The 23,793-nt window shown below is 45.8% G+C and overlaps 1 protein-coding gene across 3 annotated transcripts in view; it reads left to right on the top strand.

Moving 5' to 3' along the window:
- The window catches only part of LOC115120284 (guanine nucleotide-binding protein subunit alpha-11-like), a 70,041-nt gene extending 46,591 nt beyond the window's left edge, over nucleotides 1-23,450 (top strand). The window contains exons 2-8 of one of the 3 annotated variants that reach the window (XM_065024629.1): nucleotides 6,800-6,984; nucleotides 7,118-7,272; nucleotides 11,426-11,554; nucleotides 12,094-12,222; nucleotides 17,684-17,813; nucleotides 18,103-18,256; nucleotides 18,352-23,450. In XM_065024629.1, coding sequence (XP_064880701.1) covers nucleotides 6,800-6,984; nucleotides 7,118-7,272; nucleotides 11,426-11,554; nucleotides 12,094-12,222; nucleotides 17,684-17,813; nucleotides 18,103-18,256; nucleotides 18,352-18,542 — 1,073 coding nt within the window. In that variant the 3' untranslated portion in view covers nucleotides 18,543-23,450. The remainder of the gene's footprint in view (nucleotides 1-6,799; nucleotides 6,985-7,117; nucleotides 7,273-11,425; nucleotides 11,555-12,093; nucleotides 12,223-17,683; nucleotides 17,814-18,102; nucleotides 18,257-18,351) is intronic. The other 2 variants (XM_065024633.1, XM_065024631.1) reach the window with 2 other exon arrangements.
- Nucleotides 23,451-23,793: the final 343 nt, after the last annotated feature.

Raw genomic sequence — 23,793 nt, forward strand, 5'->3', positions numbered from 1 at the left:
GTGTTCAGGTACAGGAGAGAGGGATGCTAACAGTGGGTGTTCTATGTGTGTGACCAGGTACAGGAGAGAGTGATGCTAACAGTGGGTGTTCTATGTGTGTGACCAGGTACAGGAGAGAGTGATGCTAACAGTGGGTGTTCTATGTGTGTGACCAGGTAGAGGAGAGAGTGATGCTAACAGTGGATGTTCTATGTGTGTGACCAGGTACAGGAGAGAGTGATGCTAACAGTGGGTGTTCTATGTGTGTGGCCAGGTACAGGAGAGAGTGATGCTAACAGTGGGTGTTCAGGTACAGGAGAGAGTGATGCTAACAGTGGGTGTTCTATGTGTGTGACCAGGTACAGGAGAGAGTGATGCTAACAGTGGGTGTTATATGTGTGTGACCAGGTACAGGAGAGAGTGGTGCTAACAGTGGGTGTTCTATGTGTGTGACCAGGTACAGGAGAGAGTGGTGCTAACAGTGGGTGTTCTATGTGTGTGACCAGGTACAGGAGAGAGTGATGCTAACAGTGGGTGTTATATGTGTGTGACCAGGTACAGGAGAGTGATGCTAACAGTGGGTGTTCAGGTACAGGAGAGAGGGATGCTAACAGTGGGTGTTCTATGTGTGTGTCCAGGTACAGGAGAGAGTGATGCTAACAGTGGGTGTTCAGGTACAGGAGAGAGTGATGCTAACAGTGGGTGTTCTATGTGTGTGACCAGGTACAGGAGAGAGTGATGCTAACAGTGGGTGTTCTATGTGTGTGGCCAGGTACAGGAGAGAGTGATGCTAACAGTGGGTGTTCAGGTACAGGAGAGAGTGATGCTAACAGTGGGTGTTCTATGTGTGTGACCAGGTACAGGAGAGAGTGATGCTAACAGTGGGTGTTATATGTGTGTGACCAGGTACAGGAGAGAGTGGTGCTAACAGTGGGTGTTCTATGTGTGTGACCAGGTACAGGAGAGAGTGGTGCTAACAGTGGGTGTTCTATGTGTGTGACCAGGTACAGGAGAGAGTGATGCTAACAGTGGGTGTTATATGTGTGTGACCAGGTACAGGAGAGAGTGATGCTAACAGTGGGTGTTCAGGTACAGGAGAGAGGGATGCTAACAGTGGGTGTTCTATGTGTGTGTCCAGGTACAGGAGAGAGTGATGCTAACAGTGGGTGTTCAGGTACAGGAGAGAGTGATGCTAACAGTGGGTGTTCTATGTGTGTGACCAGGTACAGGAGAGAGTGATGCTAACAGTGGGTGTTCTATGTGTGTGACCAGGTACAGGAGAGAGTGGTGCTAACAGTGAGTGTCCAGGTACTGCAGAGAGTGGTGGTAACAGTGGTTGTTCATGTACAGGAATGAGTGGTGCTAACAGTGGTTGTTCAGGTACAGGAGAGAGTGATGCTAACAGTGGGTGTTCTATGTGTGTGACCAGGTACAGGAGAGAGTGATGCTAACAGTGGGTGTTCTATGTGTGTGACCAGGTACAGGAGAGAGTGGTGCTAACAGTGAGTGTCCAGGTACTGCAGAGAGTGGTGGTAACAGTGGTTGTTCATGTACAGGAATGAGTGGTGCTAACAGTGGGTGTTCAGGTACAGGAGAGAGTGGTGCTAACAGTGGGTGTCCAGGTACAGCAGAGAGTGGTGCTAACAGTGAGTGTTCAGGTACAGGAGAGAGTGATGCTAACAGTAGTTGTTATATATGTGTGTGACCAGGTACAGGAGAGAGTGGTGCTAACAGTGGGTGTTCAGGTACAGGAGAGAGTGATGCTAACAGTGGTTGTTCTATGTGTGTGACCAGGTACAGGAGAGAGTGATGCTAACAGTCGTTGTTCTATATGTGTGTGACCAGGTACAGGAGAGAGTGATGCTAACAGTGGTTGTTCTATGTGTGTGACCAGGTACAGCAGAGAGTGGTGCTAACAGTGAGTGTTCAGGTACAGGAGAGAGTGATGCTAACAGTAGTTGTTCTATATGTGTGTGACCAGGTACAGGAGAGAGTGATGCTAACAGTGGTTGTTCTATGTGTGTGACCAGGTACAGGAGAGAGTGGTGCTAACAGTGGGTGTTCAGGTACAGGAGAGAGTGATGCTAACAGTGGGTGTTCAGGTACAGGACAGAGTGATGCTAACAGTAGTTGTTCTGTCTGTGTGACCAGGTACAGGAGAGAGTGATGCTAACAGTGGGTGTTCTATGTGTGTCACCAGGTACAGGAGAGAGTGGTGCTAACAGTGGTTGTTCTATGTGGGTGTCTGGTACAGGAGAGAGTGGTGCTAACAGTGGTTGTTCTGTGTGTGTGACCAGGTACAGGAGAGAGTGATGCTAACAGTGGGTGTTCAGGTACAGGAGAGAGTGATGTTAACAGTGGGTGTTATATGTGTGTGACCAGGTACAGGAGAGAGTGATGCTAACAGTGGGTGTTCTATGTGTGTGACCAGGTACAGGAGAGAGTGATGTTAACAGTGGGTGTTCTATGTGTGTGACCAGGTACAGGAGAGAGTGATGTTAACAGTGGGTGTTCTATGTGTGTGACCAGGTACAGGAGAGAGTGATGCTAACAGTGGTTGTTCTGTGTGTGTGACCAGGTACAGGAGAGAGTGATGCTAACAGTGGGTGTTCAGGTACAGGAGAGAGTGATGTTAACAGTGGGTGTTATATGTGTGTGACCAGGTACAGGAGAGAGTGATGCTAACAGTGGGTGTTCTATGTGTGTGACCAGGTACAGGAGAGAGTGATGTTAACAGTGGGTGTTATATGTGTGTGACCAGGTACAGGAGAGAGTGATGCTAACAGTGGGTCTTATATGTGTGTGACCAGGTACAGGAGAGAGTGGTGCTAACAGTGGGTGTTCTATGTGTGTGACCAGGTACAGGAGAGAGTGATGCTAACAGTGGGTGTTCTATGTGTGTGACCAGGTACAGGAGAGAGTGATGTTAACAGTGGGTGTTATATGTGTGTGACCAGGTACAGGAGAGAGTGATGCTAACAGTGGGTGTTCAGGTACAGGAGAGAGTGATGCTAACAGTGGTTGTTCAGGTACAGGAGAGAGTGGTGCTAACAGTGGTTGTTCAGGTACAGGAGAGAGTGATGCTAACAGTGGTTGTTCAGGTACAGGAGAGAGTGATGCTAACAGTGGTTGTTCAGGTACAGGAGAGAGTGATGCTAACAGTGGTTGTTCTATGTGTGTGACCAGGTATAGGAGAGAGTGATGCTAACAGTGGTTGTTCAGGTACAGGAGAGAGTGATGCTAACAGTGGGTGTTCTATGTGTGTGACCAGGTACAGGAGAGAGTGATGCTAACAGTGGGTGTTCTATGTGTGTGACCAGGTAGAGAGAGTGATGCTAACAGTGGATGTTCTATGTGTGTGACCAGGTACAGGAGAGAGTGATGCTAACAGTGGGTGTTCTATGTGTGTGACCAGGTAGAGGAGAGAGTGATGCTAACAGTGGGTGTTCAGGTACAGGAGAGAGTGATGCTAACAGTGGGTGTTCTATGTGTGTGACCAGGTACAGGAGAGAGTGATGCTAACAGTGGGTGTTCTATGTGTGTGACCAGGTACAGGAGAGAGTGATGCTAACAGTGGGTGTTCTATGTGTGTGACCAGGTAGAGGAGAGAGTGATGCTAACAGTGGATGTTCTATGTGTGTGACCAGGTACAGGAGAGAGTGATGCTAACAGTGGGTGTTCTATGTGTGTGGCCAGGTACAGGAGAGAGTGATGCTAACAGTGGGTGTTCAGGTACAGGAGAGAGTGATGCTAACAGTGGGTGTTCTATGTGTGTGACCAGGTAGAGAGAGTGATGCTAACAGTGGATGTTCTATGTGTGTGACCAGGTACAGGAGAGAGTGATGCTAACAGTGGGTGTTCTATGTGTGTGACCAGGTAGAGGAGAGAGTGATGCTAACAGTGGGTGTTCAGGTACAGGAGAGAGTGATGCTAACAGTGGGTGTTCTATGTGTGTGACCAGGTACAGGAGAGAGTGATGCTAACAGTGGGTGTTCTATGTGTGTGACCAGGTACAGGAGAGAGTGATGCTAACAGTGGGTGTTCTATGTGTGTGACCAGGTAGAGGAGAGAGTGATGCTAACAGTGGATGTTCTATGTGTGTGACCAGGTACAGGAGAGAGTGATGCTAACAGTGGGTGTTCTATGTGTGTGGCCAGGTACAGGAGAGAGTGATGCTAACAGTGGGTGTTCAGGTACAGGAGAGAGTGATGCTAACAGTGGGTCTTATATGTGTGTGACCAGGTACAGGAGAGAGTGGTGCTAACAGTGGGTGTTCTATGTGTGTGACCAGGTACAGGAGAGAGTGATGCTAACAGTGGGTGTTCTATGTGTGTGACCAGGTACAGGAGAGAGTGATGTTAACAGTGGGTGTTATATGTGTGTGACCAGGTACAGGAGAGAGTGATGCTAACAGTGGGTGTTCAGGTACAGGAGAGAGTGATGCTAACAGTGGTTGTTCAGGTACAGGAGAGAGTGGTGCTAACAGTGGTTGTTCAGGTACAGGAGAGAGTGATGCTAACAGTGGTTGTTCAGGTACAGGAGAGAGTGATGCTAACAGTGGTTGTTCAGGTACAGGAGAGAGTGATGCTAACAGTGGTTGTTCTATGTGTGTGACCAGGTATAGGAGAGAGTGATGCTAACAGTGGTTGTTCAGGTACAGGAGAGAGTGATGCTAACAGTGGGTGTTCTATGTGTGTGACCAGGTACAGGAGAGAGTGATGTTAACAGTGGGTGTTATATGTGTGTGACCAGGTACAGGAGAGAGTGATGCTAACAGTGGGTCTTATATGTGTGTGACCAGGTACAGGAGAGAGTGGTGCTAACAGTGGGTGTTCTATGTGTGTGACCAGGTACAGGAGAGAGTGATGCTAACAGTGGGTGTTCTATGTGTGTGACCAGGTACAGGAGAGAGTGATGTTAACAGTGGGTGTTATATGTGTGTGACCAGGTACAGGAGAGAGTGATGCTAACAGTGGGTGTTCAGGTACAGGAGAGAGTGATGCTAACAGTGGTTGTTCAGGTACAGGAGAGAGTGGTGCTAACAGTGGTTGTTCAGGTACAGGAGAGAGTGATGCTAACAGTGGTTGTTCAGGTACAGGAGAGAGTGATGCTAACAGTGGTTGTTCAGGTACAGAGAGAGTGATGCTAACAGTGGTTGTTCTATGTGTGTGACCAGGTATAGGAGAGAGTGATGCTAACAGTGGTTGTTCAGGTACAGGAGAGAGTGATGCTAACAGTGGGTGTTCTATGTGTGTGACCAGGTACAGGAGAGAGTGATGCTAACAGTGGGTGTTCTATGTGTGTGACCAGGTAGAGAGAGTGATGCTAACAGTGGATGTTCTATGTGTGTGACCAGGTACAGGAGAGAGTGATGCTAACAGTGGGTGTTCTATGTGTGTGACCAGGTAGAGGAGAGAGTGATGCTAACAGTGGGTGTTCAGGTACAGGAGAGAGTGATGCTAACAGTGGGTGTTCTATGTGTGTGACCAGGTACAGGAGAGAGTGATGCTAACAGTGGGTGTTCTATGTGTGTGACCAGGTACAGGAGAGAGTGATGCTAACAGTGGGTGTTCTATGTGTGTGACCAGGTAGAGGAGAGAGTGATGCTAACAGTGGATGTTCTATGTGTGTGACCAGGTACAGGAGAGAGTGATGCTAACAGTGGGTGTTCTATGTGTGTGGCCAGGTACAGGAGAGAGTGATGCTAACAGTGGGTGTTCAGGTACAGGAGAGAGTGATGCTAACAGTGGGTGTTCTATGTGTGTGACCAGGTACAGGAGAGAGTGATGCTAACAGTGGGTGTTATATGTGTGTGACCAGGTACAGGAGAGAGTGGTGCTAACAGTGGGTGTTCTATGTGTGTGACCAGGTACAGGAGAGAGTGGTGCTAACAGTGGGTGTTCTATGTGTGTGACCAGGTACAGGAGAGAGTGATGCTAACAGTGGGTGTTCTATGTGTGTGACCAGGTACAGGAGAGAGTGGTGCTAACAGTGGGTGTTCTATGTGTGTGACCAGGTACAGGAGAGAGTGATGCTAACAGTGGGTGTTCTGTGTGTGTGGCCAGGTACAGGAGAGAGTGATGCTAACAGTGGGTGTTCAGGTACAGGAGAGAGTGATGCTAACAGTTGGTGTTCTATGTGTGTGACCAGGTACAGGAGAGAGTGGTGCTAAAAGTGGTTGTTCAGGTACCAGAGAGAGTGATGCTAACAGTGGGTGTTCTATGTGTGTGACCAGGTACAGGAGAGAGTGGTGCTAACAGTGGGTGTTCTATGTGTGTGACCAGGTACAGGAGAGAGTGATGCTAACAGTGGATGTTCTATGTGTGTGACCAGGTACAGGAGAGAGTGATGCTAACAGTGGGTGTTCAGGTACAGGAGAGAGTGATGTTAACAGTGGGTGTTCAGGTACAGGAGAGAGTGATGCTAACAGTGGGTGTTATATGTGTGTGGCCAGGTACAGGAGAGAGTGATGCTAACAGTGGGTGTTATATGTGTGTGACCAGGTACAGGAGAGAGTGATGCTAACAGTGGGTGTTATATGTGTGTGACCAGGTACAGGAGAGAGTGATGCTAACAGTGGGTGTTCAGGTACAGGAGAGAGGGATGCTAACAGTGGGTGTTCTATGTGTGTGTCCAGGTACAGGAGAGAGTGATGCTAACAGTGGGTGTTCAGGTACAGGAGAGAGTGATGCTAACAGTGGGTGTTCTATGTGTGTGACCAGGTACAGGAGAGAGTGATGCTAACAGTGGGTGTTCTATGTGTGTGACCAGGTACAGGAGAGAGTGATGCTAACAGTGGGTGTTCTATGTGTGTGTCCAGGTACAGGAGAGAGTGGGAAGAGTACATTCATCAAGCAGATGAGGATCATCCACGGGGCGGGCTACACAGAGGAGGACAAGAGGGGTTTCATCAGGCTGGTGTACCAGAACATCTTCACCTCCATGCAGTCTATGATCAAAGCCACAGAGAACCTCAAGATCCCCTTCAAATACGAACAGAATCGGGTAGGATGTAATAACACAACCACAAAAAAACAATACCTTCTACACACACAACCAGAATTAGCTTGGTCACAACGCATCCACAGTCTCTCACTCTTCCCTCCTCTCTCTGTCTTTCTCTCCCCTCCCTCCCCAGTCTAATGCCATGTTAGTGAAGGAGGTGGACATAGAGAAGATCTGTGGTTTCGACCAGCCCTACATCAGCGCCATCAAGACCCTGTGGGCCGACCCTGGGATACAGGAGGCCTACGACAGACGCAGGGAATACCAGCTATCAGACTCCACTAAATAGTATGTCCTGGTGTGTCTCTGTGTGTAAGAGGTTGTTCGGGTGGTGGAGGGGTGGGTGTGAGCGCACTTGGATGTGTGTGTTGGGGTTAAGGCATTGTGTGTGTGTGTGTGTGGTTCACTGCAGTGCCTCTCGACCGGTTGCCCCCACTCCGGAGAGCTGATGGATAGAAATAGAGTGAGAGACTGGCTCTCACTCACACACACACACACACACACACACACACACACAGTGCTTTTGGAAAGTATTCAGACCCCTTCACTTTTTTCACGTATAGTTACGTTACAGCTTTATTTTAAAATACAAATGTATACCTGTATTTGGAGTTTCTCCCCATTCTTTTCTGCAGATCCTCTCAAGCTCTGTCCGGTTGGATGGGGAGCGTCGCTGCACAGATATTTTCAGGTCTCTCCAGAGATGTTCGATCAGGTTCAAGTCCGGGCTCTGGCTGGGCCACTCAAGGACATTGAGATTTGTCCCGAAGCCAATCCTACATGTCTTCGGGACACTCTTGGCTCTGTGCTTAGGGTTGTTATCCTGTTGGAAGGTGAACCTTTGCCCCAGTCTGAGGTCCTGAACCCTCTGGAGCAGGTTTTCTTCAAGATCTCTCTGTACTTTGCTCCTAGTCCCTGCCGCATAAAAACATCCCCACAGCATGATGCTGCCACCACCATGCTTCACTGTATGTATGGTATTGGCCAGGTGATGAGCAGTACCTGGTTTCCTCCAGATGTGAAGCTTGGCATATAGGCCAAAGTGTTCAATCTTGGTTTCATCAGACCAGAGAATCTTGTTTCTCTTGGTCTGAGAGTTCTTTAGGTGCCTTTTGACCAACTCCATGCGGGCTGTCATGTGCCTTTTTACTTAGGCTGAGTGGCTTCCGTCTGGCCACTTTAACATACAGGCCTGATTGGTGGAGTGCTGCAGAGATGGTGTCCTTCTGGAAGGTTCTCCCATCTCCACAGAGGAACTCTATAGCTCTGTCAGAGTGACCATTGGGTTCTTGGTCACCTCCCTGACCAAGGCTCTTCTCCCCCGATTACTCAGTTTGGCCGGGCGGCCAGCTCTAGGAAGAGTTGGTGGTTCCAAACTTCTTCCATTTAAGAATGATGGAGGCCACTGTGTTCTTGGACCTTCAATGCTGCAGACATTTGTTGGTACCCTTCCCCAGATATGTGCCTCGACACTTTCCTGAGCTCAATTTTGAGTCTCATAGCAAAGGGTCTGAATACTTATGTAAATAAGGTATTTCTGTTTTTTTAAAAGCCTGTTTTCACTTTGTCATTATGGGGTGTTGTGTGTAGATTGATTGAAGATTTTTTTATGTAATCCATTTGAGAATAAGGCTGTAACGTAACAAAATGTGGAAAAAATCAATGGGTCTGAATGCACTACACACACACACACACACACACACACACACACACACACACACACTACAGTTCATACACTCCTCTCTCCACCCCTCACACTCAGCTAATTGAAAGCTAATATTGAACTTACACCATTGCTTTACCTTCTAAAGGTTCTGGAAATAATTCTCCAGTACTTATTCTTCAATAAAATGACTACTACACACACATTTACCATTTACACAATCTATTGCTGACATTTAAGTCAAGTCAAACCTTAGAATATAGTGAATCGTGTGTGTGAGCGTAATGTTGATCTTTGATTCATGGTTGATTGCCTGTTAATGTTATGAGAGGACACCATCTCTGCTGACACCCAGCTAATTGGACGTGAGGACCTTGATAAGCTGAAATGGGGGTGTTTGAGTTTGGACTGGGATGGAAAACGAACGCCTGCACACCCCAGGGCATCTCCAGGACCAGGGCTGAAGAATCGCTCCCAACGCTGCCCCCTGTCAAAAACCCTGTTGTATTACAGCTAATCAGTCTCTTCTGCCCTTTGTGCGTGTGCGTGTGTGTGTGTGTGTGTGTGTGTTACATGCTGACCACAGTGCTCACGTTGCGAGCATTGCAAAATAAATGTACACATACAGTCGTGGCCAAAAGTTTTGAGAATGACACAAATATACATTTTCACAAAGTCTGCTGCCTCAGTTTGTATGATGGCAATTTGCATATACTCCAGAATGTTATGAAGAGTGATCAGATGAATTGCAATTAATTGCAAAGTCCCTCTTTGCCATGCAAATGAACTGAATCCCCCAAAAACATTTCCACTGCATTTCAGCCCTGCCACAAAAGGACCAGCTGACATGTCAGTGATTCTCTCGTTAACACAGGTGTGAATGTTGACGAGGACAAGGCTGGAGATCAGGTCATGCTGATTGAGTTTGAATAACAGACTGGAAGCTTCAAAAGGAGGATGGTGCTTGGAATCATTGTTCTTCCTCTGTCAACCATGGTTACCTGCAAGGAAACACGTGCCATCATCATTGCTTTGCACAAAAAGGGCTTCACAGGCAAGGATATTGCTGCCTCTAAGATTGCACCTAAATCAACCATTTATCGGATCATCAAGAACTTCAAGGAGAGAGGTTCAATTGTTGTGAAGAAGGTTTCAGGGCGCCCAAGAGTCCCGCAAGCACCAGGACAGTCTCCTAAAGTTGATTCAGCTGTGGGATCGGGGCACCACCAGTACAGAGCTTGCTCAGGAATGGCAGCAGGCAGATGTGAGTGCATCTGCACGCACAGTGAGGAGAAGACTTTTGGAGGATGGCCTGGTGTCAAGAAGGGCAGCAAAGAAGCCACTTCTCTCCAGGAAAAACATCAGGGACAGACTGATATTCTGCGAAAGGTACAGGGATTGGCCTGCTGTGGGCTGGGGTAAAGTCATTTTCTCTGAATCCCCTTTCCGATTGTTTGGGGCATCTGGGGAAAAAAGCTTGTCCGGAGAAGACAAGGTGAGCGCTACCATCAGTCCTGTGTCATTCCAACAGTAAAGCATCCTGAGACCATTCATGTGTGGGGTTGCTTCTCAGCCAAGTGAGTGGGCTCACTCACAATTTTGCCTGAGAACACAGCTATGAATAAAGAATGGTTCTAACACATCCTCAGAGAGCAACTTCTCCCAACCATCCAGGAACAGTTTGGTGACGAACAATGCCTTTTCCAGCATGATGGAGCACCTTGCCATAAGGCAAAAGTGATAACTAAGTGGCTCGGGGAACAAAACATTGATATTTTGGGTCCATGGCCAGGATACTCCTCAGACCTTAATCCCATTGAGAACTTGTGGTCAATCCTCAAGAGGTGGGTGGACAAACACAAACCCACACATTCTGACAAAGTCCAAGCATTAATTATGCAAGAATGGGCTGCCATCAGTCAGGATGTGGCCCAGAAGTTAATTGACAGCAATGCCAGGGCGGATTGCAGAGGTCTTGAAAAAGAAGGGTCAACACTGCAAATATTGACTCTCTGCATCAACTTCATGTAATTGTCAATAAAAGCCTCTGTGACTTATGAAATGCTTGTACTTATACTTCAGTTTTCCATAGTAACATCTGACAAAAATATCTAAAGACACTGAAGCAGCAAACTTTGTGGAAATAAATATTTGTGTCATTCTCAAAACTTTTGGCAATGACTGTACATGTTATTCAATGATTGCACCCACACTGCTTGCGGGCGTCAACGAGCGTCTGCTTAGCCAGGCGCTAAAATAGAACTTGGTTCTATTTGTGACGCTTGACGCGCTGCAAGACCCGCCTCTCCCAGCTCCTCATTGGTTTTTAGGAGCATATACCCACGTGGGCGATTGAAAGATGAACTGAGGTCCACAGTCCAGTTGGTGGTGGTAATGCACCTTTAAAGTTGGTTGCCAACTGCCATATAAAGTCAAAGGAGAAGAAGAAACTTGAAGGAGGAGAGATTACCGGAATCAAACTCTGTTTACCCTTTTATCTGTGGATTCATTGTTGGAGTAGAGGACCTTGTGCATTTCAGGTCAAATAACAACCCAATGTTTATATAATGCTTATCGACCTGTGCCCAAATTAATATAGTTGGTTCAGAGTTCGTTTTGATATTTCAACCTGCGTGTCCTGATCGCGTCTGGCGTGGGTGGACAAAATCAACAAGCACGTGATGGCGCACAAATGAGCAGTCTGGTCAGCATGTTGGTGTGTATGTGCAGCCATCCAGTTACTTTAGTGATAGACTGTGTGTCTGTGTGTGTCTGCAGTTACCTTAGTGATATAGACCGCGTCACCGCGGAGGGATATGTTCCTACTCAGCAGGATGTGCTTCGTGTCCGGGTCCCCACCACGGGAATCATAGAGTACCCGTTTGACCTGGAGAACTGCATCTTCAGGTACCGTCACGGTACTGCAGCGAGGGACTGCTCCTTCTCTGCCTCTGCTGCTGCCACCGACGTCCTCACTATGTCACTGTCCTGCAACACACTGACACACACACACCCAGGTACCCACATAGCACCTCTCTGAGACTGGGCCCACTCAGGACAACCCAACTGTTATGCAATCGTTGCAGAACCCCAAACTAGAAATGATGCGAAATAGCATCAAAATGGCTTGTTGTGTTGATGCAAAAATGGCTACAACTAAACTAAAGCCTTTTATTGTGAAGGTAAAGACCTGAAACGGCCGTTCTCAGAGTTGCTTTGGGGGTTGAGTGGGTCTGTGTATGGGGCTCGGGGTGGTGGTAGAAGCCTAATATGGACCAACACTACTGTTCTAGACTTGGTACGGTCGCCCAAACCTTCCACACTGGACTGATCCACCTTCTCTGCATTGGTAGGGAGGTGTGGCGGTAATGCTTACTGTCTACCGTGCTTTATATGACTGTGGTCTGTCTCTTTCTATCTCTCTTTCTTTCTCCCTCGGTTTGTAGCTATCTAACTGATCTGGACCGTATCTCAGACAACAACTATCTGCCCACACAGCAAGATGTTCTGAGGGTGCGAATCCCCACCACCGGCATCATAGAGTACCCCTTCGACTTGTCAAGCATCATTTTCAGGTAGACAATGCTAGCGTGCTAACTTTAGCCTAGCAGACACGTCATAGTCAGGTGGAGTTGCTAACATTAGCCTAGCAAATACATCATTTTCAGGTAGACAATGCGGCCTAGCAAAAGCATCATGAGCCTAGCAAAAGCATCAGTCAGGTGGCGCAACTAACTTCAGCATCCTTTTCAAGTAGAAGAGGCTAAGGTGCTAACATGAGCCTAGCAAAAGCATCAGTCAGGTGGCGCAACTAACTTCAGCATCCTTTTCAAGTAGAAGAGGCTAAGGTGCTAACATTAGCCTAGCAAATGCATCATTCAGGAAGGGGATATCAGCATCAGTGCCCTTGTGCAGTCATGGTAACCAGTGAATCATCCCTTGGCCCTGCTCCATTACTTCTTAAAATGCATCCTCCTTTTCTCAAAGTAATCACCGCTTTGGCATGAGAGCATAGGTGAAAGTTAAGAGTCCCACATTAAGCTTTCACCAATCCAGTCATGTCATTAATTAGTGGTTACTTTAAATGAAGGAAGGATACATTTATCAGTATTTGGACAGGGCATACCGATGTGTACATCTCGCATGTCATACGCTCTGGTTGTTCCATAACTATCATTGAACTCCTCAATCAGCAGTGGACAGAGCTGTGTTTTATTGTAGGCTTGATCTCCACCATTGATCTCTCTCTCTCACACACACACACACCCAACCTCCTCCACTCATACACTCACACACGTCCTCGTGAGTCCAAAGTCCTACATTCTGGCGCCTGTCTTTTTAAAATGGGTCACCCTCTTTCTCCTCTCCTCCCCTCTGTTCATCCTGGCAGAGGAAAGGAGGTCGTCCTCTCTCTCTCTCCCAGTGAAGGATGTTATTTCGGGCCTGGGGTCCTGCAGGGCTCTGATTGGCTCTTGGTCTCTGTGGACTGCAGTACCCCATGCTACAGCAGGAGGGCGTTTCATCACAATTTAAATCACATACATTCACTTCTGGAAAAACGAAAAGAAAAAACCCAATCTGTTTAATTCAAAGACAGGACTATGCAAATCTAGGCCTCGAAGACCATAGTACTGCTGGTTGCCTTTTCCCTGGATGTTAAATCATTGATTAAGATCACTGACTTAGAACAAGTCTCACCTGGTCTGAATCAGTTCCTGGTACATAATGTAACTTTATCAGACAGACTAACATTTTACATGACTTACCTTTACTTCTACTTGAATCGTTTAACACAGAAGAACACTTAACAAAACCTAAAAGACAACCTAGGAGGACAGTGGCAAAGAGAAACGGAAGGAAGAAACCTTGACATGCACACACTCTCACACACACTCCAGTCAGAACTACTCGGAGGACACACTCCTGTCGTTCACCCAGCAAAGGAATCCCGCCATCAGAGGTGCCTTCTGTATCCCTCCATCTTCTTCCCTTTTGTATTCTCATCTGCTCCTCTTTCTCTGTTCCTAGTCCTCTCTCTACCTCCTCTCCCGTTCTCCTCTTTCTCTGTTCCTAGTCCTCTCTCTACCTCCTCTCCCGTTCTCCTCTTTCTCTGTTCCTAGTCCTCTCTCTACCTCCTCTCCTGTTCTCCTCTTTCTCTGTTCCTAGTCCTCTCTCTACCTCCTCTCCCGTTCTCCTCTTTCTCTGTTCCTAGTCCTCTCTCTACCTCCTCTCCCGTTCTCCTCTTTCTCTGTTCCTAGTCCTCTCTCTACCTCCTCTCCCGTTCTCCTCTTTCTCTGTTCCTAGTCCTCTCTCTACCTCCTCTCCCGTTCTCCTCTTTCTCTGTTCCTAGTCCTCTCTCTACCTCCTCTCCCGTTCTCCTCTTTCTCTGTTCCTAGTCCTCTCTCTACCTCCTCTTCCGTTCTCCTCTTTCTCTGTTCCTAGTCCTCTCTCTACCTCCTCTCCCGTTCTCCTCTTTCTCTGTTCCTAGTCCTCTCTACCTCCTCTCCCGTTCTCCTCTTTCTCTGTTCCTAGTCCTCTCCCGTTCTCCTCTTTCTCTGTTCCTAGTCCTCTCTCTACCTCTTCTCCCATTCTCCTCTTTCTCTGTTCCTAGTCCTCTCTCTACCGCCTCTCCCGTTCTCCTCTTTCTCTGTTCCTAGTCCTCTCTCTACCTCCTCTCTCGCTCTCTTCTTTCTCTGTTCCTAGTTCTCTCTCTACCTCCTCTCCCGTTCTCCTCTTTCTCTGTTCCTAGTCCTCTCTCTACCTCCTCTCCCGTTCTCCTCTTTCTCTGTTCCTAGTCCTCTCTCTACCTCCTCTCCCGTTCTCCTCTTTCTCTGTTCCTAGTCCTCTCTACCTCCTCTCCCGTTCTCCTCTTTCTCTGTTCCTAGTCCTCTCCCGTTCTCCTCTTTCTCTGTTCCTAGTCCTCTCTCTACCGCCTCTCCCGTTCTCCTCTTTCTCTGTTCCTAGTCCTCTCTCTACCTCCTCTCTCGCTCTCTTCTTTCTCTGTTCCTAGTCCTCTCTCTACCTCCTCTCCTGTTCTCCTCTTTCTCTGTTCCTAGTCCTCTCTCTACCTCCTCTCCCGTTCTCCTCTTTCTCTGTTCCTAGTCCTCTCTCTACCTCCTCTCCCGTTCTCCTCTTTCTCTGTTCCTAGTCCTCTCTCTACCTCCTCTCCCGTTCTCCTCTTTCTCTGTTCCTAGTCCTCTCTCTACCTCCTCTCCCGTTCTCCTCTTTCTCTGTTCCTAGTCCTCTCTCTACCTCCTCTCCCGTTCTCCTCTTTCTCTGTTCCTAGTCCTCTCTCTACCTCCTCTCCCGTTCTCCTCTTTCTCTGTTCCTAGTCCTCTCTCTACCTCCTCTTCCGTTCTCCTCTTTCTCTGTTCCTAGTCCTCTCTCTACCTCCTCTCCCGTTCTCCTCTTTCTCTGTTCCTAGTCCTCTCTACCTCCTCTCCCGTTCTCCTCTTTCTCTGTTCCTAGTCCTCTCCCGTTCTCCTCTTTCTCTGTTCCTAGTCCTCTCTCTACCTCTTCTCCCATTCTCCTCTTTCTCTGTTCCTAGTCCTCTCTCTACCGCTCTCCCGTTCTCCTCTTTCTCTGTTCCTAGTCCTCTCTCTACCTCCTCTCTCGCTCTCTTCTTTCTCTGTTCCTAGTTCTCTCTCTACCTCCTCTCCCGTTCTCCTCTTTCTCTGTTCCTAGTCCTCTCTCTACCTCCTCTCCCGTTCTCCTCTTTCTCTGTTCCTAGTCCTCTCTCTACCTCCTCTCCCGTTCTCCTCTTTCTCTGTTCCTAGTCCTCTCTACCTCCTCTCCCGTTCTCCTCTTTCTCTGTTCCTAGTCCTCTCCCGTTCTCCTCTTTCTCTGTTCCTAGTCCTCTCTCTACCTCTTCTCCCATTCTCCTCTTTCTCTGTTCCTAGTCCTCTCTCTACCGCCTCTCCCGTTCTCCTCTTTCTCTGTTCCTAGTCCTCTCTCTACCTCCTCTCTCGCTCTCTTCTTTCTCTGTTCCTAGTCCTCTCTCTACCTCTTCTAACGTTCTCCTTTTTCTCTGTTCCTAGTCCTCTCTCTACCTACTCTCCCGTTCTCCTCTTTCTCTGTTCCTAGTCCTCTCTCTACCTCTTCTCTCGTTCTCTTTTTTTTGTCTCACCTCCACCAGGGTTGCACAATTGCGCTTGGCTAATGCTTCAGGAACACAGACACACACACACTAGGGAATGGTGGGAGAGCTGGTTTGCTTTTTTTGCCCTCCCTTGCCACTGGGTGGACTAGGTAGAATTTTCCTCCATCCACTGATCCAGGATCTGATATACCTTCATCCCCCTTATGGTTAATGTTTGGAATTGTGGTACGGTTATCTGATCCTAGATCTGAGGTTAGGGGCAACTTGTGAATGGTGATGGGCACAGCTCACTCTTTACTGATGATCCATTCACTGGGTAACACTTTATGCATAGATAAGGTTATAAACTGCCTATAACATAGGCCTACATAAACTAAATGATGTAATGATAATAAGCAGTTTAAAGTCAGATCTTCAAGAAGTAAAGTGTTACCTACATTTGTTTCCACACTGTGTTACATACAGTACCAGTCAAAAGTTTGGACACAATCATGTAGTAACCAAATCAAAATATATTATAAGTAGCCACCCTTTTGCTTTGATGACAGCTTTGCAAACTCTTGGCATTCTCTCAACCAGCTTCATGAGGAATGCTTTTCCAAACGTCTTGGACTTCCCACATATGCTGAGCACTTGTTGGCCTCTTTTTCTTCACTCTGCGATCCAACTCATCCCCCGAGTGATTGTGGAGGCCAGGTCATCTGATGCAGCACTCCATCACACCCCTTTGTCAAATAGACTTAGACAGCCTAGAGGTGTGTTTTGGGTCATTTCCTGTTGAAAAACAAATGATAGTCCCACTACACCCAAACAAGATGGGATGGTGTATTGATGCAGAATGGTGTGGTAGCCATGCTGGTTAAATGTGCCTTGAATTGTAAATAAATCACAGACAGTGTCACCAGCAAAGCAACCCCACACCATCTTGCTTTCCTGTTCTTGAAATGTTCTGCATTGACTGACCTTCATGTCTTAGAGTAATTATGGACTGTTGTTTCTCTTTGCTTATTTGAGCTGTTCTTGCCATAATATGGACTTGGTCTTTTACGAAATATGGCTATCTTCAGTATACCACCCCTACCTTGTCACAACACAACTGATTGGCTCAAACGCATTAAGAAGGAAAGAAATTCCACAGATTAACTTTTAACAAGGCACACCTGTTAGATGAAATGCATTCCAGGTGACTACCTCATGAAGCTGGTTGAGAGAATGCCAAGAGTGTGCAAAGCTGTCATCAAGGCAAAGGGAGGCTACATTGAAGAAACTCAAATATAAAATATATTTTGATTTGTTTAACACTTTTTTGGTTACCACATGATTCCATATGTGTTATTTCATAGTGTTGATGTCTTCACTATTATTCTACAATGGATAAAATAGTCCAAATAAAGAAAACCCTGGAATGAGTAGGTGTGTCCAAACCTTTGACTGGTACTGTATGTCAGTTTATGATCTGCGTGTGTTTTCCACCGTAGGCTTTCCTAACTGGGACCTCTCAGGTTCATAGATGAGACAGTGAACAAACTGTCCTCCATGTTTCCACCAAACGTTCTCCTTTAGAGTCTCAGTTGAATGGGATTGTCTTGGAACGTTAGGTGCCAAAATGGCGGTCATTAGGATTCTACATCTCAAGTTCACTTTGAACCATCTCAAATGTTCCACCACCCTCTGTATATGTGTGTGGTTTTGGGCTAGGTCTTCATGTGGCTGTTGAATCCATCCATACACTAACTGTAAGTGGAGTTAAATCACAGACATAGAAAATCAATGAGGACTGATTGACACCAACCCTTCTGCGTGGGTGGATTCAGGAAGTCATTTTAGAGTTTTTAGACAGTCTTATTAGTTGTTCTACAAACACAGCAACACTTTAACATCTCTTCTCTCTCGTCCTCCGTGTCCTGGCACCTCTCCTCCCGCCGTCCATGCTCCAGGATGGTGGATGTAGGGGGTCAAAGGTCAGAGAGGAGGAAGTGGATCCACTGTTTTGAGAATGTCACTTCCATCATGTTCCTGGTAGCCCTCAGCGAGTACGACCAAGTCCTGGTGGAGTCTGACAACGAGGTGTGTACACACACACTAGGGAAAGGTGGGAGAGATGTTTCGCCTTTTTGTCTTCCCGGTTTCCCATAGTGAAACATTGGTGAGCTAGGTAGAATTTGACTCTTTCCAGTGATCCAGGGTCAGATATGCCTTTAATCCCCTAATGGTTCGTTTTTGGAGTTGGGATTAGGTCATCTGATCCTAAATCTATGGTTATCATGTCAAAGATACCACACACTCGCCCGCCCGCACACATCACGGCACACACACATCAAACACCTTTACTAACTGTCCTCTGTCCCTCTGTCAGAACCGTATGGAGGAGAGTAAGGCGTTGTTTAGGACCATCATCACCTACCCCTGGTTCCAGAACTCCTCAGTCATCCTGTTCCTCAACAAGAAGGATCTGCTGGAGGAGAAGATCTCATACTCCCACCTGGTCGATTACTTCCCTGAGTTTGATGGTGTGTGTGTGTGTCTACAGTTACCTTAGTGATATACCGTGTGTCTGATGGTTTCTGACTACCGTGATGCGGGATTGACTGTGTGTGTGCCCCAGGTCCCCAGCGAGATGCCCAGGCGGGCCGGGAGTTTATCCTGAAGATGTTTGTGGACCTGAACCCGGATAGCGACAAGATCATCTACTCCCACTTCACCTGCGCCACGGACACCGAGAACATCCGCTTCGTCTTCGCTGCCGTCAAAGACACCATCCTGCAGCTCAACCTCAAAGAATACAACCTGGTCTGAGAGACTCTTGCACGCAAACACACACTCTTCCCAGTTGCACAGCTTAGCCTACACACACACACTTATGAAGCTTACACACACCTACAAATCTAGTTGATCTTTCCCCCTCCTGCTTTTCACTCCAGCGATTTAAGACCCCCTCTTCCTATATCTCTCCTCCCGTTCGCTCTCTCATTCCTTCCCTATTTTCTATCCTTTTGCCATAAGCCTGTCCTCTCCCTCGTTCTCAGCAGCTTGTCAGTCTCCTCTTCTCCACACACATGCCATGACTACGGGAGGGGACAATTGTGTGTGTGTGTGTGTGTGTGTGTGTGTGTGTGTGGGGAAGAGGACCAGTGCGGTCAGTGAACTGTGGGTCTTTAACCCTTAAACCCTCAGTCAACTGACCTGAGATCACATCCTCTGATTGGTGGAAGGAGTGACCCAACCGCACTCTATAAGGGAGGGGCTATAGACTGGGAGGGGGGTGGAGACGATGAGGTAACCGAAGGAAGCCACCAGGACGCGAGCAGGAAGTGATGTCACACAGAAGTGAGGGGGCAGACCAAAGATTCTGTTTCGACCTTGCATCGATGAATGTATACTCTTAAGTGAGCATCGCAAACGCAAAAATATATAATTAACTATGTTATAAAGTAATTACGTATGTAGACAAATTACACTAAGACTGAAAGCACCAGAGGGAGAGGAAAAAGCAAATCGATTAAATCTGTGTATCGCTGAGCTTTTTTACAAGTAGTTTTTAATAATAGTAACTTGTTGCTATGTCAACTTCTATCCGACGACTAAGAAGTCGTTTGAAAAGTTATAGAAGCGGTTAGCAAAACAAGATCTTGTATTTAAAAAATTTGCAAAATAGCCAAAATATCACAAAAACAAGATGGTAATCAGAAACGGACTAATTTGATCCTTTACAGAAGGTTGTGGTTGTTCATGTTTAGGTTTGATCACATCGCTTCCCTCCTTCACTGGTTTACTGACTGATAGATCGAAACCTTCCGTTTGACATCCGCAGTACCACGTTCTGTTTGATACACGCCACATTAAGATTACCGAACATCCGATACTTGCTACTATGTTCTGATTGGACAGTCGCTGAGGGGGAGGGAGTCATGTATGGATATGATGTCATCACTGTACGGTACATCAGTCTGTGAAAGAATGACATCACGTGTTAAGTCGCCCAGCGACCCAATTAGATGTGCTCTGGAGATTCTGGGCAATCCATCCCCACAAATGACACGGTGGCATCCATTATCCAAGACACACAGGAAGCTTTATGTTGTTTACCTTTTTTTTTTACTGTATAGACACTTTTGTTTGTTGATGAGAGGTGGTTGTTGATTGGTGGGAGCAGGAGACGTAAGATCCTGTCTCCCAGATGGACAGGCAAGCATACTCTGAAGTCAAAAAGTTATTGTTTGTGTATATTTCTGTTTGTAAATACATGTACACAGAAACGCTCCTGTACAAAAACACTCTGTGGTACAGTACACCATCTTTGGCAACAAAAAAAAAATAGAAGAAAATCCCATTTTTTCCTTTTCAATAGTGTACTGTTTTTGTTTTCCTATGAATTTACTAGTATTTATACTGTGATTCTGGATTTTTAAAAAATGATTATAAGAGGACTACACACACAGAGGGCTGCAGTGAGAGGAAAGGAAGGGTCTCAGAACGGAGGTTCTAAACCATCAGGAGCCTTCTATTCTAGAACATTCTAGATCCACGCCTCTCTGCAGCTTCTCCCTACTAACACTAGAGCAGATTAGTTATTCACAATATGTTGACAAAATACATGATATTAAAAGAGTAACTAAATAAAGTTTTAATTTGTTTTATTTTAATTTATCTAATAATTTATGGAACCAGGTTTGAAGGTGTTGATAATTTGACTGCTTTTGTTTCTATCATGTTGAAATGCGGTCGGGGCTAGACTTGAGTCTAATCTGCTGTAACAAAACAGACGTCTACTATAGTATGTACTAAATCTCTGCTTTCTTTTTTATCTTAAGACAATTCCAGATGTACTTTGCCATTCTATCTATATCCATGTTAAATTCAATGGTTTTCTTCTCACATTAAGTCACTTTGTTTCGTTTCATTGATGAAAACTTGTATTTCTCCTCTTGGGTTTCTAATAGGCACAGCTCTGTAACTGCATACATAGGAAATGTACCATATGAACGTAGGTGAATTTTTATAACCAGTGATTGGAGACCAGTACGGTCTATGCTTGCTCTGTCGTTGTAATTTAAACACAGTTTGCGTTGTCGTTGGTTTGAGTTGTTTTAGTTCAAGTTCCAAGGCTTGCTTTGATAGAACCAGTGACGTTGCAGATCTACTTTTGAACCTCTTTCTACAGGCAACTTGTTCTTCATTATTCTCATTAAGGGCTATCGCCATGAATCAGACAGGCAGGCAGATGGGGGAGATAACTAGTAAAGGACAGGGCTCAATTCGGTTTTCAATTCATGAGGTGACTGGAAATTCAATGAGTGAATTCAAAAAATCTTAGAAAGCGATGGGCAGTAGAGGACAAGGGTCCACTGTTGCGTTCTGTCCTCAAGGGCTGCAGTCTTGCTGGTTTTTTTTCTGTTGCCTTCTAACCAAAAACGGATTTCTATCTGTGAAATCAGGTGTTTGCAATCTCCAGCCGATTGGTAACATTCATTGATCAAGTAAATGCCGGGAAGAAATGAAAGCCAGCAGGAATGCGGACTTCGAAGCACTGGGTCGTGCACCCCTGGTTTTAGGTTCACAGTCAACTAAGCCATTCACTCAAGAGTGTTTGTGGGGATCATTTTGTTCAACAAAGACCGTGTGTGAATGCAGCTGTGGTGGGATACATGACCAACACTACCATTCATTTTTTTACTTTCTCTTTCTCTGGATCAGACAAGCTTCCAGCTCCGAATGAGGGAATCTGTCAAGCCCCAAGTTCCCTACTTCACTGTTTGATGTGTTATCAAGGGTGTGATCCTGGATCAGCTTACCCTCCCTCAATGCTAACCTTAAAGGCCCAGTGCAGTCAAATGTGAATTTCCTGTGTTTTGTATAGATTTCCACACTAAGGTTGGAATAATACTGTGAAAATGGTGATAATGCTATTTTAGTGTAAGAGCTGTTTGAAAAGACCACCTGAAATTTCTGCCTGTTTTGGTGGGTTTGAGTTTTGGTTTGTCTGTTTGATATCACCATGTGGTAAATTAGTTAATAAGCCATTTTTAAAAAAACGTTTCAAACCTCTACCAATAACAGCTAGTTTTCAGTTGTCCCCTCGCCATTCAGACCACCACTTCCAGACAGTCCTAGCAAAATTCATGCTTGAGAAATGACTCTTGCTAAGAAGCTGTTTTTTTGTTGTTGACTATTTTGAGTAAAAACAATCACATTATGGTACTTAATTGTTACCCAGAAATTACTTGATTTTGAGGTAAAAATGTCTGCATTGGGCCTTTTATCCATTTAAGGGGGGGGGGGGGGGGGGGGAATGCAAAACTGACCTTAGATCAGTGTTAAAGGGAACTTTCCTTCTACTGTCCTACTGCTAGTTTTACCATCCGGGGGTGTGCTTTGTGCCTGTTGAGGAGATTTTGCACATTGTCATTAGACACTCCTGCAGTAGAGGCGGGGTGTTAAACCAGGTGTTAAAATTATATTCCAAGTTAAAGCATAGCTGCGCAACACACAGCTCTAGCACACCTGTGCAGACTTTTGTTCCATACCAGCCCTAACACCCCAGTCAACTGATTGAGAACTAATCATGGTCTTGAATTTAGACCACAACTAGTTGAACCAAGTGTGTTAGTGTTGTACTGGAACTAAAGCCTGCACACTGCAGCCAGTATTCGAGGATATTATCCAAGTATGACATTCAGTATTTCATTCGGTGTTGACCTGCCCACAAACAATGTGTTGAATACAACTCACATACCAAACAGACAAGCACTTAGGCTCCTGTACTGCCTCCACAATGAAGGGTGAAAACAGTCCTAACTACAATCATCTGACTTGGTGATTAATCAGTTATATTTATAGGAAACACTACTAATCTCTTGTTTACCACTTCCTGTGGGTTAATTGGTTGGCTCTCCTGAAGTGTCTGCACATTAGGGCCCAGAGTTGTTCCTAGGCTGTAACTAGGACCCAGAGTTTTACCTGGTCAGATTAACATGGACATGGTGCATATTGAGAACTTAGCTTGACTTCTTTCCTTTAAATCTTTTTTGTAAGATAAAAAAAATATTACCGGAACACTATTGTATTTAGGACCACTTGATTTATTTTTTAATCTAAGGAAACCTGAGGGTTAAATGTTTTAGTTGGTGTATAAAATATACAATGCTGTTTTTTTTTTTTGTATGTAAACCAAATGTAAATGATGTATTATACTGTGTGCCAACCCAACTCTCTCTAGAGCCAGGCTCTCTCTCTCTTAAGTGCCAACGCTGACATCATCATCAGGGGACAGCCATCTTGGATGGTCCCATTTTTAAGAACACCAGAGACCTAAACACCTGGCATGTTTGACTACGCCACCCCTAACAAAAACTATAAGTACACTTTTTTTATTTTAAATTGTGTAATTATACAATTGCATGTATTTAGTGTTGGGAGGAGGTGAGGGCTCAGAAAAATGTATTGGCTGATGCAGAGACCTTGATGAAAGGGTGGAATCGGTTATTGATTGATCGGTTGGTTATTATGGATTATTGATTTGCATTACTCTCGCCATATTTCTTTTCTTTTTTTAATGTGTTTTCATGCATTTGTTTCAACCACTGTTGCCTGATCCTCATTCAAACATGAACATGATTTATTACGATCATCGTCGCCTTCTAAGAGAGAACATAATGACAAGGTATCTGTTTTAAATTGAAATAAATTTGTTCGTATACTTGCTGATTGTGTGTGTGTGTGTGGTTAATGACTAGTCTGGCATATGCCATGTCTAGAAATGACCCAAGCCCTTCTCTTCTAACCACTATGCACTTGTGTAGTTCTCATAGGATTTGATAAGTAGGCCTTCAAGTGCCTATGGTTAGGAACAACAGGGGTTGTTTCTGGACCTGGCCATTGTTCCATCAAAGAGGGTCTATACAATATGGCTTTTGGGTCTATATAGAGGTTTTCCTTCCTCTTGGTGTTATTGAAATGCTGTCATTTCTCAGAATTGTCAGTTGTCATTCTGTGACTTCTGCTAGTGAAATAGATAGGAGTGTCACAGAATAGAAATAATCAGTGATGG

Source organism: Oncorhynchus nerka, linkage group LG2, assembly GCF_034236695.1.
Source record: "Oncorhynchus nerka isolate Pitt River linkage group LG2, Oner_Uvic_2.0, whole genome shotgun sequence".
In the NCBI taxonomy this organism is placed as follows: domain Eukaryota; kingdom Metazoa; phylum Chordata; class Actinopteri; order Salmoniformes; family Salmonidae; genus Oncorhynchus; species Oncorhynchus nerka.